This window comes from Rhinopithecus bieti, unplaced genomic scaffold, assembly GCF_001698545.2.
Source record: "Rhinopithecus bieti isolate Rb0 unplaced genomic scaffold, ASM169854v2 scaffold_757, whole genome shotgun sequence".
Classification (NCBI taxonomy): domain Eukaryota; kingdom Metazoa; phylum Chordata; class Mammalia; order Primates; family Cercopithecidae; genus Rhinopithecus; species Rhinopithecus bieti.
In genome coordinates this window covers 2,070,608-2,091,585 of record NW_016803289.1, presented here as the reverse complement: position 1 = coordinate 2,091,585, position 20,978 = coordinate 2,070,608, and the positions used below count along the sequence as shown (strand labels likewise).

Sequence of the window (20,978 nt, the reverse complement as noted above, 5' to 3'; positions counted from 1 at the left end):
TACATCCAAGTAATTCTAAATATCCACAATGAATTTTTGAGACTACCAATTTGAATAGCACTCTATTATATAGGAGTATGATCTTTAGCCAGAGTTTGAGCCTAGACAAAATTCCAACAAGCAAACCCAATTGTCACTTTGTATTAAAAATATTGGCAGTGGCCGGGCGCGGTGGCTCAAGCCTGTAATCCCAGCACTTTGGGAGGCCGAGACGGGCGGATCATGAGGTCAGGAGATCGAGACCATCCTGGCTGATACGGTGAAACCCCGTCTCTACTAAAAAATACAAAAAACTAGCCGGGCGACGAGGCGGGCGCCTGTAGTCCCAGCTACTCGGGAGGCTGAGACAGGAGAATGGCGTGAACCCGGGAGGCGGAGCTTGCAGTGAGCTGAGAGCCGGCCACTGCACTCCAGCCTGGGCGGCAGAGCAAGACTCCGTCTCAAAAAAAAAAAAAAAAAAAAATATTGGCAGTGACCTTGAGTGAGAACACAGTAGAGGCTGGATACTGCATTCAATGCGGTAAGTACATTATCCCACTGTTCCTTACAATCATTCTATAGCTGCCATTATTTTTTAATTTGTATAAATTTAAGGAGTACAAGTGTACTTTTATTACATGGATACACTGTGTAGTGGTGAAGTCTTGGCTGTTAGTGTATCCACCGCCCAAATAATATATACATTGGGGTCCCATTGTTTTTATTTTATACATGAGGAAACTGAGGCTTGGAGTATTCAGTAACTTGTCCTGATTACACAAGTAGGAAGGAACAGCAACCGACACACAAATCTATATCTTAACGCTCATGATATAATGACTTTAGTTCACAGTACTCTTAAAAACATGATTTGTAAAAATATGTTTCTTAATAACAAATGGACAGCAAGCAAGATGAAGGATTTTAGGTTTTGGATGGGTACAATTGCAGTATGAGTCTATTTACACAAAACCCATGACTGACTGAAATTTGTTTCAAGAAGAAGCCATGTGTATGTACAAAGAACTGAGAGATTAGCACCTCTCCAGCCTAGGTATGCCACTTTCATTTCACCATGTTCCCCACAACCAAGGAGTAGTTAAACATGGTATCCCCTTGTAAGTATCAAGGCTGTAGTATATAGAAATGCTTGCTGTGCTGCATAATTTATCACAGGTAACCTAGAAAGAACTATCTGGGGCCGGGCGCGGTGGCTAACGCCTGTAATCCTAGCACTTTGGGATGTCAAGGTGGGTGGATTACCTGAGCTCAGGAGTTCGAGACCAGCCTGGGGAACATGGTGAAACCCCATCTCTACTAAAAATACAAAAAATTAGCCAGGTATGGCGGTGTGCACCTATAATCCCAGCTACTCGGGAGGCTGAGGCTGGAGAATCGCTTGAACCTGGAGATGGAGGTTGCAGTGAGCTGAGATCCTGCCATTGCACTCCAGCCTGGGTGGCAGAGTGAGACTCTGTCTCAAAAAAAAAAAAAAAAAAAAAAAAAAAAAAAAAAAAAAAAAAAAAAAAAAAAAAAAAAAAAAAAGAAAGAAAGAAAGAAAGAAAGAAAAGAGAGAAAGAAAAATAAAACAAAAAAGAAGTCTCTTGTAGTGAGATACCACTGGTACATGCAATACCCAATGGATACTGCCTCATGTTATTTACTTCCTTAATCTTTACTTATTATTAATCCCATTTGACAGACAAGAAACTTGAAACTTAGAGAAATCAGGTAACCTTTCCATGCCACCCACCCATAAAAAGCTGGAATTGAAATTACGGTCAAGGTAGTCTGTCTTCAGAACTCACTTAATTATTATGCCCAACTGCTTCCCTAAAATATAAGCTGACATTTAACTTGCTAGAGATTCATTATAATAATTTGTTCTATAAAAACCTGTATATGGTAGGGTCACATATTATTCAAAGTCTGCATTCAGAGTATTTATCAATGCTAACATAAATATCATATATTCTGAGTACTGGGAAAGATAAGTTTTATGTGATTTAAAACACCTCCACTTCACAAAAATAATTCTTCCCCACTTTGCTGTAATCAGTTTTATATACTGAAAAATTACCGTTGTCCCAATTCTCCAGTGTACCTGGCCTTCTTTGTCTCATCCTGCTTCCTCCAACAATAGAGCTACTGGACATGATGTCCCTTCCACGTGGAACTTCCTCTTCACTTTTTCCCAGTCATCTCTCACCCATTCTTTGGAGCCAGTGCAATTATCACTTACAAGAAAGCCTCCCATGGTGTTCTCCAGTAAGGGTAGGAGTCTTCTTGGTCTGGTTCACTACTGCAGCCCTAGGACCTGGTACATCACCTGACACTTGCTAGTCATCCATAAATGCATTTGTTGAATGGGTGAATGAATGAATACAAGGAACACCATAGTATTTATCTCATAGTTTCTGAACTATGAGATAAAAATGTGGGCTAGGCGCGGTGGCTCGCGCGTGTAATCACATCACTTTGGGAGGCCGAGGCAGGTGGATCACCAGGTCAGGAGTTCAAGACCAGCCTGGCCAAGATGGTGAAACCCCGTATAGCTGGGTGTGGTGGCAGGCACCTGTAATCCCAGCTACTCAGGAGGCTGAGGCAGAGAATTGCTTGAAACCGGGAGGCAGAGGTTGCAGGAGCTGAGATCATGCTACTGCACTCCAGCCTGGGCAACGGAGCAAGACTCCCTCTCAAAAACAAAACAAAACAAAAAATGTGTTGTTTTTGCTTCAGTTCTCAGTCTGCTTCCTGAGATATAAGGGGGGGAGACTGAGCACCTCATGGGGGCACACAGATATACACCATATCAAGCAGCCATGTCAAACACTTTTGTCTTGTTAACCCCTTAGTGGATCCAGCAGATTGAAGGAGCAGAGGCTGCCCTACACCAGAAAATGATGGAATTGGAAAGTGACATGGTGAGTACAAAGATAAGATACTGTAAAAATTAAGAAAAGTCTACAAGGCAAATGGAAAATTAAAGTTGCCTCTACCAGTTTTATTTGGCACTGATGAAAGTTTGTCATCTTTCCATTATTATTTTATGTACAGAAGATGGAAAAAACAATTACCAGAAGTACCAAACAATTTCACGCTATATTCTCCCCCCAAAAAAGTTAGGTTTTGGAAAATATCCAAAACTAATGCTGAAGAAAATTGAGTTTTCTTATGTTTCCTTTGTTAGGCTAAATAATTTTTCCACTGTATTTAATTAACAAGTAAAAATTACAGAAATGGAGGGTGTAACTCTGATTTTAAAATCCCTAAGCCACCTTACATCCATTAGAATAGCTCTTATCAAAAAAAAAAAAAAAAAAAAGTAGAAAAAAAGACCTAGTACAGTGGCTCACACCTGTCCCAGCAATTTGGGAAGTTAAGGCAGGAAGAGTGCTTGAGCACAAGAGTTCGAGACCAGCCTGGGCAAGATAGTGAGAGCCCATCTCTACAAAAAATAATTAGCAGCATAGTGGTACGTGCCTGTGGTCCCAGCTACTCAGGGGGCTGAGACAAGAAGATCATTTGAGCCCAGGAGATGGGCTCCAGTGAGCTATTTTTGTACCACTGCGTTCCAGCCTGGGCAACAGAGCAAGAAGACCCTGTGTTCCCACAATCAAAAACATAAAACGAGTGTTGGCAAAGATAAGGGGAAATTGAAACCCTTCTTCACTATTGATGGGAATGTAAAACTGGTACAGCCACTGTGAAAAAAAGTATGGTGGTTGCTCAAACAAAATCAAAATAGAATTACTATATGATTCAGCAATACCACTTCTGGGTGTGTATCCAAAAGAATTGAAACCAGAGTCTGGAAGAGATACTTACACACCCATGTTCATAACAGCTTTATTCACAATAGCCAAAAGGTAGAAGTAACCCAAATGTCCATCAATGGATGAACAAATAAACAAAAGGTGGTATATACATATTATGGTATATTATTTAGCTTTCAAAAGGAAGGAAGTTCTCATACAAGTTACAATATGGATGTACTTTCAGGACACTATGTTAGGTGAAATAAGCTATTCACAGAATTATAAATACTATATGAATCCACTCATGTGAGGTGCTAGATTAATCAAACTTAGATAGTAGGCTAGTTGCCAGGAGGTGAGAAGGGGAAACATAGAGCTGTTGTATAATGGGTATAGTTCAGTTTTGCAACATGAAAAATTCTGTATACTGGTTGCATAAGAATGTGAATATACTTTGTACTACTGAACTGTACACTTAAAAATTGTTAAAATAAGTAAGGTTGTAAATGTTATGTGCGTTTTACCACAATTTTAAAAGTTTCTTTTTACTTGCCAAGTCTAAAAATTGGTTATTATTAACTTACAGCAATGCGTAGAAATTTATAACAAGATTGGGCTGGGTGTGGTGGCTCATGCCTATAATCCCAGCACTTTGGGAGGCTGAAGCGGGCAGATCACCTGAGGTCAGGAGTTCGAGACCAGCCTGACCAACATGGAGAAACTCCATCTCTACTAAAACTACAAAATTAGCCAGGCATGGTGGCGCAGGCCTGTAATCCCAGCTACTTGGGATGCTGAGGCAGGAGAATTGCTTGAACCCAGAAGGTGGAGGTTGCAGTGAGCCGAGATCACGCCGTTGCACTCCAGCCTGGGCAACAAGAGCGAAACTCTGTCTCAAAAAAAAAAAAAAAAAAAAAAAAGAAATTTATAACAAGATTATTATTAATGTTATCATTATAACTAGAAAACATGTAGTGGATTCCTATTGGACAGGGAATCCTATAAAAACAACTTGCATTTGTGTAGCACATTATAGCTTATAAATTGTTTGCTTATATTTTATACAGTGCTCACATTTTACTAAGAGGTTAGACTCCAATGTCAAAGCATATAAAAAGAACAGCTTGTTATTTTATTATATTATTTTATTTTATTTTATATTTGGTCAAGAAAGCTTTCCAAATGAACAATTTGTCTTCAAAATTACTCTTGACAGCACTTTAAAAGCACAAATATTAATTAAGCGATTAGCCTGTATCAGGCAGTGTTCTAGGTGCTGGAATTCAGCAGTCACCAGCAGAGTCAACAGCAAAATTGCTCCATACAGATATATGAGCTCTCAAAAGTCAACACCATTGAGTTTTTCTTCAGAGTGTGAAGAGGTCTTTGTTCCTTCAGTTAAGCACCCAAAGAAACAATTGACTTGTGCTTGGGACTATATTGTACACAGGGATATAGTTTTAAGTGCCAATGGCAAGATGCTCGTAATGTGAGAAGCACACAGAAACTAAGCACAAGAGAGGGAACGTCAGATTTACTTTTCCCAACTCACACTGGCTTTATGGCAAAGGCAGACACCCACTCATTAAGCGGCAGTGTGGGTGGAATCACTACCACTTTTTAAATTGCTATTTTTGTCCTTGTGTTTGCTAGTTGTACACAGATGAATTTGAATAAGTTAAACTTGTTGATTATGCAACCTGGCTGTGTTACATCTTATCACATTCTTACAAAAATATATTATCATAATACATTTACATAGATAGGCTTATTATTAAACACTAGTCAAAATCTATACTTAATCATGTGCTCTCAGATTAAAAATCTTTTAGAGAATTCTATGTGGATTTTTCATTATATCTTTTATGCTACTTTCCATTGATTTTCACATTCCTTGTGTGAGACTGTGAGAATTGAACTATTTCCCTAACAGACAAAATTTATGACTCTACAAATACTAGTGATTTGTCTTATGGTAGAATTCGAGGAAACATTAATCAATACAATTTGTATGTCACTTTCGAGTTAACTAAGCTGACTCTATCAATATGGCCCTTTGTTATAGGAACAGTTCTGCAAAATAAAAGGCTATCTGGAGGAAGAACTAGACTACAGAAAACAAGCTCTTGACCAAGCATATATGGTAGGTACAACAAGCGATAGAGACACCCAGAGTATTTACAGTTAAGTACTGTGAAATGAAGTATCCTATTTAGTTTTCCATGCTATGTGCTTGAATGGATCACGACATGCAGTTTATTCATTGACTGGTTTTCAGTTCTAATTTTAGAACAAATACATTCCTAGCTCTTTACTTATTCTTATAAGATTCTTATAAGATATTCTCATAATATCTAATAAATATTTAATTGCACTTCATTTTTTAACAATTAAAAGGCCAGGCATGGTGCCTCATGCATGTAATCCCAGCACTTTTGGGAAACCAACGTGGGCAGATCCCTTGAGTCCCGGAATTCAAGACCAATGTGAGCAACATGGTGAAATCCTATATCTCAAAACAAAATAAAATACAAAATACAAAAATTAGCCAGGCTTGGTGACATGCACCTTGTAGTGCTAGCCACTCAGGAGGCTGAGGAGGGAGGATTCATTGAGCCTGGGAGGCCAAGGCTGTAGTGAGCTGTGATCATGCCACTGTACTCCAGCCTTGGCAACAGAGCAAGATCCTGTCTTAAAACAAAACAAAAACAATTGAATATATGTTGTGGATGGTATTTGGATGAAGAACAGATTGAATGGCAGTGTAGATTAAAGAGAAATTTTATTAAATCAAATTCAATCATTTGGGAGGCGGATCTAGTAGTGGAATAATGTGTTTAATGTTTGTTATGCATATTTTTAATTCATTTATCTCTTACAACAACCTGTGAGATATAGGTAGGATTATTATGATTATTATTCATATCTCACATATGAGGATAGTAAGATTTAGAGAATTTAAGAACTTTGCCCAAGTTGATAAGTGGGTAGTGTGTAGATCTGACTCCAGATCCTGTGGCCTACCATAATCCAGCCACAGCAACTGAGGCTTCCATGGTAAATGGGCTGTGCCATTTGTCTCCCACAGAAGATTATGCTGATTAAGGGCCACATGTGATCCATTTTCCTCTAGCAAATTCCTATTACACAATTCTTCATACTGAACTATAGCTCACATTTCTTCTCTCCTTATGCTCTACTGTACATTAATTCATGGTTATGAATCAAAAGAAAAAGAGCAAATTAAAGGAACATTTCAAAGAATTCCTAGCAGAGGTTTTTATAATGCTTTCCTGGAAGCAGCTTGAGTCACTTTTGGGGAAGGAGTGAAGTACTTAGTCCCTGCTTGTAACAAAGACGAACTTGTCTTTGCATTCCAAAATGAGTAAGAGATTCTGAGCTTGTTTGATGGGGAAAGAAGAGAATGGACATTCGTTGCTAATTAGAGACAGAGAAGGAAGTGATTTTTGCTTCATTTTGCTTCACTTCTACCTTTCACCCTTGCCTCTTCCACCTGTACGAAATTAAGTTGTGTGTTTATGTGGCTCCTGAGACTACTGAGTACTCATTCAGAAAACCATATTTATCCTTAATAAGATAAGATCTGCTTAGCCCAGGACAAGAGCTAGGAAAATATTTCTCACCAAAGCATGTCTGGTCAATTCTGTCAGACTTAGTAGGGATAAGAGTGTAGATTTTAGCAACTGTTATTTGAAGCATATCAAAAAAGAAAGAAAAAGAAACAGATATAAGAGGCAGTGGATCCTTCATCTACAAAAGAAAGACTCAGAGAAATATTATAATAAGAGCAGCCATTATAAATCTCAGAGAACTTATAAGCAGACCAGTTCCAAAACTAGGTCATTTTTGGATTTTATTTCTTAATATTATTTCAAGAAAAAAATTTGGAGACCATAAAGCCATCTTCAAGTACCAGTGGTTTGTCATGTATTAATAGAATGGGAGCGGTATTTTGTGCACAAAATATATCTCCAATTTTAAGTATTTTGTCCTAACTTAGACTATTTATTTCTAGAAGTATGGCCACTGTGGTAGATGTCCTTAAATATATGAAGAGCTGTCTTGATTTTTGGGGTTTTGTTTGTTTGTTTGTTTGTTGTTTTGAGACGGAGTTTCGCTCTTGTTGCACAGGCCAGACTGCAATGTCCGATCTTGGCTCCCTGCAACTTCCACCTCCCAGATTCAAGCGATTCTGCTGTCTCAGTCCCCTGAGTAGCTGGGATTACAGGCGCGCGCCACCATGCCCAGCTAATTTTTTATATTTTTAGTAGAAATGGGGTTTCACCATGTTGGCCAGGCTGTTCTCAAAATCCTGACCTCAGATGATCCACCTGCCTCGGGCTCCCAAAGTGCTGGGATTACAGGTGTGAGTCACCGCACCTGGCCAAAGCTGTCAAGTAGAAGTGAGAACAACACACTTATTCTCAGCTACTCTTTAGGATAGGAAGTACAGTTATTATAACAAAGTGAGGGCTCTCTAAAAAGGAAAAGTATATAAAATGGGTAGGGTTCCAAGAAAGAACAAATGTTCCCTCACTAGAGAAGTTCATGGATTGGCTAGATGACCCTTACCGAATCTCATAAAAGGGGATTTTCAGAAGTGTAATTAGGCTAGAGAAGCTTTGAAATTATTTTCTTGCTAAGATCCTTTAAGACTAAAGTTGACAGCCATACACATATACATACATAGCGTACACTCCCACACCGCATATCAATGCCAAGTTCCGAAGTTAGACTTTTCTAATTCTATTTGCCAGAGAATCCAGGAACTAGAAGCTACTTTGTACAATGCTCTACAGCAAGAAACTGTTATCAAGTTTGGTGAATTATTAAGTGAAAAACAGCAAGAGGAGCTGAGGACGGCAGTAGAAAAGTTACGGCGGCAAATGCTGAGGAAGAGCAGAGAGTATGACTGTCAGATTCTTCAGGAGAGAATGGAGCTCTTACAGCAAGCCCATCAGGTGAGGACTGAGTCACTGCCTCTGCGTAGGGTTAGTACTAGCAAATGGGACTTAGTACTAAGTACATGGTATTGAGTATGGGTATGGAGAAGCCCAGGAGATACAAGTTATTTTCAGAGAGTAAAATAAATAACCATTGTTTTCTACCTTCATGCACATACAAAAATGACAGTTTTATAATAATTCAATCTTGAGAAAATTGGCGTTTCAGAGGGACTGCATACTGCTACTATTTTTAGAACTACATTTTCATGAAATACCCTTTGAATTTCATGGAGTCTGATTATCTGCGTTACGCAGGGAAGCAGGACACTCTCCAGGGCAAAAATAGTGCTTTCCATTTATTGCTTACTCCAGTCGGTAACCAAGGCTGATAACAATCTGAATAGTGTAAAAGAGAACAAGGATCGTTCACATTACAAACATCACCAACAACAAAGCCCGGCAGCTGCTGTTTACTTACTGACATTTGCTTTATGTCAGTAAGTAAACTAAGGAATCTACTTACATCATTTCCTTTAATCTTCATAATAGCCCTAGGAGGTAAGTATTTTTATTATCTCAATTTTGGACATAACAATACTGAAGATAAGAATGTTTAAGTGATTTGCCCAAGATGACACAGATGGTAAGCAACAGTCAGGATGACAGCCTAGGTCTGCTGAACTCGAAGGCCAGTGTGTCTGAACACTATTGTACCATCATCCATGACTTATGTGATTCATCAGCAAGGCTCAAAATAGGCACCCAATACTAATTTCCAGCCAAAATTTTTGATTGCAACTCTATTCATGCCATAGCTTGACAGTTGAGGGCTGAGATCCTGGTCAAAATACAGATTCAATAAGGATTCTACAACTGAAAGTGTCAGGTTATAGTATTAAATCCTCAGAAGCTATAAGAAGCAACTGGTACAAAATCCAGATGGCATGAATAGTCGGTAAGAATTGTGTGGTCATCAGTGATCATGGTAAGTGGAAAACAAGAAGGGGTTCTTTTATGAGGCAAATCCAAACAATTCATGGGTGACATGACACTTAGCACACTTCAGATGCAGGCAGGAGCTTTGTGGATTTTATAGGCTAACAGATTACCAGAGTAGGTGGAGAATTCTGAAGTCACACATCCCAGAAATGATAAATACGTATATGTTCCTATTAATGCCCCTTCAGATTCCATCACAAAGGTTTGGGTTTTGACCCACGGAAAGACTCAAAGTCTTTAATAATAGACTCTATGGCATCATTGCATTGCTTTGTGCACTTTTCTTCTAGCAGGGGATAGAAATGTCCCCTGCACAAATTTCTTGTGCTGCAATAGTATGTAATTACTTTCAACAAATTGGGAGGTATGTAATGGAAACACAGAAGTGTTTCCTTTTAAGATGGACTAATAGTTATCTAAATTTATTTGTGATAAAAACTTTATTCCATTTCAATATGTCTTTAACCATTTAGCTAGGATACTTCACTCCTGAAAGAGTTGATTTTGTTTAAGTTATCCAGTAGTGTCGGTAGTACACTGCATTTCTGAACCTCAGAGAGTTTCGCTGACATTTTCCATCCATCTCCTAAACAAATGTTCATTAGAATATGCCTTTCCCAGTTATTTCTTACTCTTCTTCTTCCCTTTTAATTAATAGCTGAGTTTCATAGAATTATTCCAGAAGATACGGGCCAGGATTTTTCACATATAACTATGTAATACACTCTAACTTCTAAAATATATCACTAACCATTTATTACACAGTTCTGCTTGAATATTTAAGAGTGAACTGGTGAGTTCTTATCCTTACTTCTCTTCTCTCTCCCCATCTGCCTGTCTTAGTCAGTAGAATTACCGTATCTCAAATCACTCTGGCTAGAAACACTGGAGTCTTCTCTGTTCTTTCCCTGTAAGCATTAATATAGCACCTCATCCAACTGGCATTTCCCCTGAAATGTTTCTGATACTGGTCCATTTTGTTCATTTTTGTCACCCCAGGCATGTGCAGGGTCTTTCATTATTCGACCAGCTTCCAGATACTGCCAAATATTCTCTATGTGAATCTGACTCCATCATCTATGCATTTATTCAGTCAAACCTTTAAATGTGTTTCCTAGGTTCTAAATACTGTGCTGACAGAGAATTCACCATGGACCCTGCCTCCACAAAATGTAGGATCCATAGAAGGATATAAAATGATTAACACAAAGAAAAATAATTATGATATATCATAATAAATGGCATTTTTAAAAGCACATGCAGGTGCCATGGGGCCTAGTTCTAGCTCTCCTCTTTTCAATCCACCACACATCTCATCTCAGATTTTTCTCACTTTACCTCATAGTACATTCTTGCCCCAAAGCCTTCATGGTCCCAATTTCCAGTTGAGTAGAGTCTTACGCAGGTCTCTTCAGGTCCTTCAGTAGCTGACTACCCCTCCCTCCAAAACCACATTTGACCCAACCCCAGAGCATACTTCCCTCTCCACTCATGCAAAACATCCTGGTCCCACTTGTGCTGTGATTTTCTACCTCTAAGCCCCTGTTGCATAATTGCTCATCCTAACATATTCATTAGTTTTCATTGCATTCATCCGAGTGTTCTCACTTTTCCACCCATTCAGGATCCTCTCCCTGATGAAAATTTTTAAAATGGACTACATACTGCCCCAAAAAATCTACATTCTATATTCTGTTATGCACTCATTCACAACCATTTATTGAGGGCCTGCTGTGTACCAGGTGCTGGGAGTGTAATGGTAAGCAAAGACATACAGATCACTACTTTCATCTATCTCACAGAGGAATAGGGACAGAGCCACAGCACAAATGAATAATGACTGAGGCAATTTCTGAGAGTGGCAATAAGTGCTATGCAGAAACATATACAATGTGTGTGTGAGTTTGGGAGTAGGATTGGCCACTTTAGGCTGGCTGGTCACAGAAAGCCTCTCTGAAAATACCTAAGATCCAAGAAATGAGCCACACAAAGATCTTGGCCAAGTGTCCCAGAAGTCAGGAACAACAAGGGCTAAGTCCCTATCGTCGGAATAAGTTTGGAATAGTCAAGGAACAGAGCAAAGGAAAGCTAGAATGTCAGGAGCACACACAGCCAGAGTGAGGTTGATAGGAGGAGACATTCGAGAACTAAGAAAGAACCACATCACATAGGGCTTTGCAGGAGTTCGAGTTTTATTCTGAGTACAACTCTTCCCCACCCAGTTCAACTCAGGGGACCATGGAGATCATTTTTACATTCTGAGAGTTCACTTTTACATTCTGAGAGTTCACAATGGCTGCTATAGATGAATGTAGGATGGTCAAAATAAAAGGCGGGAAGAGCAGGTAGAAGCTGCCACACCAGTCCTGACAAGGGAAGACAATGACTTGGTGAACTTGGTATCAGTAGAAATAAAAAGAAGTGGGTAGAAAAGGAATGTTTTGGATCCAACAAGGTTTCCTGTTGGGTGGATGGCAATGGGATGGGAAGCAAAAAGAAATCAAGTGTACATCATATGATATAGCATAACACGTTTATTTAACAAAAAAAATGTGTGGACAACTTCTTCATGCTAAACACTACACTAGGAATTGGAGATGGGTGATAAAGTTATTCAGTTTTTTCCATTGTTTACCTTTTCTATTTAATTTTGTTATTCCATCTGGATCTGATAGTTCTTTGAAATCTGGAGCTAATTGGTGCCTTATCTGTATTGCCCATTACATTCAGCACAGTCATGAGCATGTAAGGAGGTGTCCAACAAGCGTAGACGTGGTGCTGAATGGATGCTGCAATAATTTTACATATTAATGATTTTGTGACTTGCTTGCATATCCAACAGACATGCCAAGGAATTACTTGAACACTCAAGGTAGAAATATCTAGCAAATTTATTCTTTTACTGTGTAGCTATGGAGCACTGACAGCACTATGGAAATATACACCAGCACACACATCACATATGTATACACACACCATCAACATTCCAGTCCCATCCCTCTCTCCAGCATTCATTATGGCATAATTTCAAGGTTAACCTTTATGGTCTAACTCTGACCAAAACACACCATCTCTTCTTGCACAAACCTTAGCCCCCTTACTTTAAAGAAGAATTTCTCAATCTCAACACTGCTGAAATTTTGAAGCAGATATTTCTTTATTATTTTTTAGGGGGAGGGGTGGCTGTTCTGTGCCTTATCGGATGCTTAGTAGCATTTCTGGCTTCTACTTGGTAGATGCTAGATGTACCTACTCCCAATTGTGATAATACAAAAATGTCAAGACATTTAGATAATGGTGATGGTTGCACAACTTTGTGAATATGCTAAAACCACTGAATTACACAACTTAAAATAAATAAACATATTAACTAACCTTAAAAAAATGTGCAGAACTGCCAAATGTCCCTGACTGGGGCAGGGAGAGACAAACAGGTGAGATCCACTCTTTTAAAGAGAAGGAGATATGCTTTCCAAGTTCAAGTACCCTTTGTTCTAGCTTCCCCTTTTTTCTCCTACCATTGCATTATAAAAACCTCTCTTTCTATGTTATCATCCCATTTGGCTTCTAGTGTTTTCTTCATACACTCCATTTCTCTATTTTCTAATTATTCCCAGCAGAGGTATTAAATAAGAAGCCTGCATTGTATAACCATGTACATGAACACAAAAAGCCTTTAGATTGCCAGATATAAATGTGAAGACTTTATTTTACTTGTAAATAATTGTTATGTAATGTTGATTTCAAATACTTGGTGTTTAAATTAGTGGAATTTTGTTACATAACTGAGAGGTAAGTTCAAAGACAGTCTTGGAACTTTTCGTCTTTAGGATTACTTGTGTTATGTTTGTTATGTTCTGGTGTTTTCCTAATTTACCAGTTCCCTCCTGGGAATGTTTGTTGATGTGTAATCTCTACTTTGTTTTATGAGAATTTACCAACTCTATTTTGTGAGAAAATTCTATCCTGAAACAAGGCTGAAATAGGGTTAAGAAAAAAAAGGTTAAGAAAGAACAATTGGATTGTTTACATCTATATGAGTCAGCCGCAGCCATCTTTAATGTGGTAACAAACAATCAAAATCTCAATCCAAATGGTTCATAACAAAGCTTGTTTCTTGCTCTCTAGTTCTGAGACATACTACACCCTCTACAAGGATTTGATATTCGCAAATCTTATTCCAACTCACATTCCAGTGGCCAAAACAAGTCTCTTTGCCAAACTCAGTATCAGTGGTGTTGAATCTACACCTCACTAGGAAGGGGTCTACAGGGATAGGCCCAGTAGAAAGGGTAGCAAACATTTTTTGAAAAGATAATCAGCAACAATGATTTTCTACCACAAGCATAGATAATTTCTGAAGCATGCAACACGTTTTTGGGTGGGGAAAAATATAAATGTGATGTTTCCAGCTGCTTGTACAAATATTAAGGTTTGTATAGGAATTTTCATGTTTTCGTTTGGTGAATTATTTTTCTGCACAACTTACCACCTACTGATGCTTTCTTTCTTTTCTTTTCTTTCTTCAGAGAATTCGTGACTTAGAAGATAAAACAGACATCCAGAAAAGACAAATAAAGGACTTAGAAGAAAAGGTATGTGTCAGGTTCAATAAGTATCTTATTATTTGTTCAACCAGAAAGCAATATTGATTTTGCTCATTGTATTTTCTTTCTGGCTTCTCAGTTAATTGTGTGTCTTGCAGAAGCAGGTATAGTTACAGTAAACCTAGCTTTCACCTTCAGTCAGTCAGAATGCCAGGAAAGAGTCTGCCATCAGTAACCTAGCCTTTACATGTTTGTCTTTTGTGTTTCTTTCCTATTTTTTTATGTGTTTTCTTTCCTTAGTTTCCCCTTCCTTATCTTCATTTCCTTTCCAAAAGTTTCTTCTGAATTTGGTTACCCTACTTTGCTTTTTTTAAAAAACATCTTTTAGCACCTTTTTTTTTAACCTTTTCCATTATCATTCATAAAAAGACCTTTCATCCTTGTGATAACAATCAGTTCAGAAATTTGGGTTGATATATGATAATCATGTTGTCCTGTCACTTCCCCAGGGATCTCAAAGAGTGGCTGCTTCCTCCAAGTCAGCCAGTGTTTTTGAGGGGTATAACAACGTGGCTCTAACAGAGGGTACTTGGAAATGCATGTGGGGTGGGAGAACAGACAGAGCTCAGGCTGGGATGCTGAACAAGCTGCAGTGAGCTACACAGGCTTGCACAACAAAAAAAGTCAAAGCCTGGAATTCCCAAGCAAGATGGCCAAATAGGAACAGCTCCGGTCTGCAGCTCCCAGCCAGACCAACACAGAAGGCGGGTGATTTCTGCATTTCTAACTGAGGTACTTGGTTCATCTCATTGGGACTGGTTAGACAGTGGGTGCAGCCCACGGAGGGCAAATCAAAGCAGAGTGGGGTGTTGCCTCACCCAAGAAGTGCAAGGGGTCAGGGAACTCCCTCCCCTAGCCAAGGGAAGCTATGAGGGACTGTGCCGTGATGGTGCACTCTGGCCCAAATACTATGCTTTTCTCATGATCTTCACAACCCACAGACCAGAAGATTCCCTCAGGTGCCTACACCACAAGGGCCCTGGGTTTCAAGCACAAAACTGGGAGGCCGTTTGGGCAGACACTGAGCTAGCTGCAGGAGTTTTTTTTCATACCCCAGTGGCACCTGGTATGCCATCAAGAGAGAACCATTCACTCCCCTGGAAAAGGGCCTGAAGCCAGAGAGCCAAGTGGTCTTGCTCAGTGGATCCCACCCCTACGGAGCCCAGCAAGCTAAGATCCACTGGGTTGAAATTCTCGCTGCCAGCTCAGCAGTCTGACGTCAACCTGGGATGCTCGAGCTTGGTGGAGGGGAGGAGCGTTCACCATTACTGAGGCTTGAGTAGGCACTTTTCCCCTCACAGTATAAACAAAGCCCCAGGGAAGTTCAGACTAGGCGGAGCCCACCACAGGGCCACAAAGCTGCTGTAGCCAGACTGCCTCTTTAGATTCCTCCTCTCTGGGCAGGGCATCTCTGAAGGAAAGGCAGCACCCCATTCAGGGGCTTATGGATAAAACTCTCATCTCCCTGGGACACAGAACTTAGGGGAAGGGGCGGCTGTAGGTGCAGCTTCAACAGACTTAAACGTTCCTGCCTGCTGGCTCTGAAGAGAGCAGTGGATCTCCCAGCACAGTGCTCAAGCTCTGTGAAGGGACAGAATGCCTCCTCAAGTGGGTCCCTGACCCCCATGCCTCCTGACTGGGAGATACCTCCCAGCAGGAGTTGACAGACACCTCATACAGGAGAGCTCTGGCTGGCATCTGACCTGTGCTCTTCTGGGACGAAGCTTCCAGAGGAAGGAGCAGGCAGCAATCTTTGCTCTTCTGCAGCCTCCGTTGGTGATAACCAGGCAAACAGAGTCTGGAGTGGACCCCCAGCAAACTCCAGAAGACCTGCAGCAGAGGGGCCTGACTGTTAGAAGGGAAACTAACAATCAGAAAGCAATAGCATCAACATCAATGAAAAGGACAACCATGCAAAAACTCTATCCAAAGGTCATCAACAGCAAAGACCAAAGATGGATAAATCCATGAAGATGAGGAAAAACCAGCACAAAAGGATGAAAATTCCAAAACCAGAATGCCTCTTCTCCTCCAGTGGATCAAAACTCCTCGCCAGCAAGGGAACAAAACTAGATGGAGAATGAGTTTGACAAATTGACAGAAGTAGGCTTCAGAAGGTAGGTAATAACAAACTCCTCTGAGCTAAAGGAGCATGTTATAACCCAATGTAAGGAAGCTAAGAAACTTAATAAAAGGTTAGAGGGATTGCTAACTAGAATAACTAGTTTAGAGAAGAACATACATGACCTGATGGAGCTGAAAAACACGGCACGAGAACTTCGTGAAGCATGCAGTATCCATAGCTGAATCAATCAAGCGGAAGAAAGGATATCAGAGATTGAAGATCAACTTAATGAAATAAAGTGTGAAGACAAGATTGGAGAAAAAAGAATGAAAAGGAATGAACAAAACTTCTAACAAATATGAGACTACGCATAAAGACCAAACCTACATTTGATTGGTGTACCTGAAAGTGATGGAGATAATGGAACTAAGTTCGAAAACACACTTCAGGATATTATCCAGGAGAACTTCCCCATCCTAGCAAGACAGGCCAACATTCAAATTCAGGAAATACAGAGAATACCACAAAGATATTCCTCGAGAAGAGCAGCCCTAAGACACATAATCATCAGATTCAGCAAGGTTGAAATGAAGGAAAAAATGTTAAGCACAGCCAGAGAGAAAGGGTGAGTTACCCACAAAGGGAAGCCCATCAGACTAATTAGTGGATCTCTCAGCAGAAACCCTACAAGCCAGAAGAGAGTAGGGGCCAATATTCAACATTCTTAAAGAAAATAATTTTCAACCCAGATTTTCATATCCAGCCAAACTAAGCTTCCTAAGGGAAGGAGAAATAATCCCTTACAGACAAGCAAATGCTAAGGGATTTTGTCACCACCAGGCCTGCCTTACAAGAGCTCATGAAGGAAGCACTAAATATGGAAAGGAAAAACCGGTACCAGCCACTGCAAAAACAACCCAAAATGCAAAGACCATCAACACTATGAAGAAACTGCATCAACTAACAGGCAAAATAACCAGCTAGCATCATAATGACAGGATCAAATTCACACATAACAATATTAGCCTTAAATATAAAGGGGCTAAATGCTCCAATTACAAGACACAGACTGGCAAGTTGGATAAAAAGTCAAAAGCCATCAGTGTACTGTATTCAGAAGACCCATCTCATGTGCAAAGACACACATAGACTCAAAATAAAGGAATGGAGGAAGATTTACCAAGCAAGTGGAAAGCCAAAAATTTTAAAATGGGGGGTTGCAATTCTAGTCTCTGATAAAACAGACTTTAAACCAACAAAAATTAAAAAAGACAAAGAAGGGCATTACATAATGGTAAAGAGATCAATGCAACAAGAAGACCTAAATATCCTAAATATATATGCATCCAATACAGGAGCACCCAGCTTCATAAAGCAAGTTCTTAGAGACCTACAAAGAGACTTAGACTCACACACATGAGTAGTGGGAAACTTTAACACCCCACTGTCAATATTAGACAAATCAACAAGACAGAAAATTAACAAGGAAATTCAGGACTTGAGCTCAGCTCTGGACCAAGCAGACCTAATAGACATCTACAGAACTCTCGACCCCAAATCAACAGAACATACATTCTGCTCAGCGCCGCATAGCTCTTATTCTAAAATCGACCATGTAATAGAAAATAAAACACTCCTCAGCAAATGCAAAAGAACAGAAATCATAACAAACAGTCTCTCAGACCACAGTGCAATCAAATTAGAACTCAGGATTAAGAAACTCACTCAAAACCATACAACTACATGGAAACCAAACAACCTGCTCCTGAATGACTACTGGGTAAATAACGAAATTAAGGCAGAAATAAATAAGCCATTTGAAACCAATGAGAACAAAGACACAACATACCAGAATCTCTGGGACACAGCTAAAACGGTGTTTAGAGGGAAATTTGTAGCACTAAATCCCCACAGGAGAAAGCGGGAAAGATCTAAAATTGCCACCCTAACATAACAATTAAAAGAACTGGAGAATCAAGAGCAAACAAATTCAAAAGCTAGCAGAAGACAAGAAATAACAAAGATCAGAGCAAAACTGAAGGAGATAGAGACACGAAAAACCCTTCAAAAAAATCAATGAATCTAGGAGTTGGTTTTTTTGAAAAGATTAACAAAATATATAGACCACTAGCCAGACTAAAAAGAAGAAAGGAGAGAAGAATCAAATAGACCCAATAAAAAATGATAAAGGGGAGATCACCACTGATCTCACAGAAATACAAACTGCAATCAGAAAATACTATAAACACTTTTGTGCAAATAAATAGAAAATCTAGAAGAAATGGATAAATTCCTGGACACATACACCCTCCCAAGACGAAACCAGGAAGAAGTCAAATACCTGACTAGACCAATAACAAGTTCTGAAATAAAGGCAGTAATTAATTGCCTACCAACCAAAAAAAGCCCAGGACCAGAGAGATTCACAGCTGAATTCTACCAGAGGTACAGAGAGGAGTTAGTACCATTCATTCTGAAACTATTCCAAACAATAGAAAAGAGGGACTTCTCCCTAACTCATTATCTGAGACCAGCATCATCCTGATACAAAACCTGGCAGAGACACAACAACAACAACAAAATTCAGGCCAGTGTCCCTGATGAACATCATTGTGAAAATCCTCAATAAAATACTGGCAAACCAAATCCAGCAGCACATTAAAACCTTATCCACCACAATCAAGTTGGCTTCAACTCTGGGATGCAAGGTTGGTTCAACATACGTAAATCAATAAACATAATCCATCACATAAACAGAACCAATGAGAAAAAANAAAAGAAGAAAGGAGAGAAGAATCAAATAGACCCAATAAAAAATGATAAAGGGGAGATCACCACTGATCTCACAGAAATACAAACTGCAATCAGAAAATACTATAAACACTTTTGTGCAAATAAATAGAAAATCTAGAAGAAATGGATAAATTCCTGGACACATACACCCTCCCAAGACGAAACCAGGAAGAAGTCAAATACCTGACTAGACCAATAACAAGTTCTGAAATAAAGGCAGTAATTAATTGCCTACCAACCAAAAAAAGCCCAGGACCAGAGAGATTCACAGCTGAATTCTACCAGAGGTACAGAGAGGAGTTAGTACCATTCATTCTGAAACTATTCCAAACAATAGAAAAAGAGGGACTTCTCCCTAACTCATTATCTGAGACCAGCATCATCCTGATACAAAACCTGGCAGAGACACAACAACAACAACAAAATTCAGGCCAGTGTCCCTGATGAACATCATTGTGAAAATCCTCAATAAAATACTGGCAAACCAAATCCAGCAGCACATTAAAACCTTATCCACCACAATCAAGTTGGCTTCAACTCTGGGATGCAAGGTTGGTTCAACATACGTAAATCAATAAACATAATCCATCACATAAACAGAACCAATGAGAAAAAACACATGATTATCTCAATAGATGCAGAAAAGGCCTTTAATAAAATTCAACACCCCTTCATGCTAAAAACACTCAGTAAACTAGGTATTAATGGAACATATCTCAAAATAATAAGAGCTATTTATGACAAACCCACAGCCAATAACATACTGAATGGGCAAACGCTGGAAGCATTCCCTTTGAAAACCAGCACAAAACAAGGATGCCATCTCTCACCACTCCTATTCAACATAGTATTGGAAGTTCTGGCCCGGACTATCAGGCAAGAGAAAAAAATAAAGGGTATTCAAATGGGAAGAGAGGAAGTCAAATTATCTCTGTTTGCAGATGACATGATTGTGTATTTAGAAAACCCCATTGTCTCAGCCCAAAAACTCCTTAAACTGATAAGCAACTTCAGCAAACTCTCAAGATACAAAATCAGTGTGCAAAAATCACAAGCATTCCTATACACCAATAATAGGCAGACAGTCAAATCATGAGTGAACTCCCATTAACAATTGCTACAAAGAGAATAAAATACCTAGGAATACAATTTACATGGGAAGGATCACTTCAAGAAGAAATAAAATTCACTGCTCATGGCAATAAGAGAGAACACAAACAAACGGAAAAACATTCCATGCTCATGGATAGGAAGAATCAATATCATGAAAATGGCCATACTGCCCAAAGTAATTTATAGATCAACACTATTCCCATCAAGTTACCATTTACTTTCTTCACAGAATTAGAAAAAACTATTTTAAATTTCATATGGAACCAAAGAAGAGCCCATACAGCAAAGACAATCCTAAGCAAAAAGAACAAAGCTGGAGGCGTCATGCTACCTGACTTCAAACTCTACTACAAGGCTACAGTAACCAAAACATAGTACTAGTACCAAAACAGATATATAGACCAATGGAACAGAACAGAGGCCTCAGAAATAACACCACATTGGCCAGGCGCGGTGGCTCAAGCCTGTAATCCCAGCACTTTGGGAGGCCGAGACGGGCGGATCACGAGGTCAGGAGATCAAGACCATCCTGGCTAACACGGTGAAACCCCGTCTCTACTAAAAAATACAAAAAACTAGCCGGGCGAGGTGGCGGGCGCCTGTAGTCCCAGCTACTCGGGAGGCTGAGGCAGGAGAATGGCGTAAACCCGGGAGGCGGAGCTTGCAGTGAGCTGAGATCCGGCCACTGCACTCCAGC

The 20,978-nt window shown here is 39.6% G+C and overlaps 1 protein-coding gene across 5 annotated transcripts in view; it reads left to right on the top strand.

Annotated features, from left to right (window-relative positions):
• The window catches only part of JAKMIP2 (janus kinase and microtubule interacting protein 2), a 202,414-nt gene that overhangs the window by 162,398 nt on the left and 19,038 nt on the right, over positions 1 to 20,978 (top strand). For all 5 annotated transcript variants that reach the window (XM_017872477.1, XM_017872469.1, XM_017872460.1 and 2 more), the window contains 4 exons: positions 2,835 to 2,903; positions 5,803 to 5,880; positions 8,516 to 8,719; positions 14,233 to 14,298. In XM_017872477.1, the coding sequence (XP_017727966.1) occupies positions 2,835 to 2,903; positions 5,803 to 5,880; positions 8,516 to 8,719; positions 14,233 to 14,298 (417 nt within the window). The remainder of the gene's footprint in view (positions 1 to 2,834; positions 2,904 to 5,802; positions 5,881 to 8,515; positions 8,720 to 14,232; positions 14,299 to 20,978) is intronic.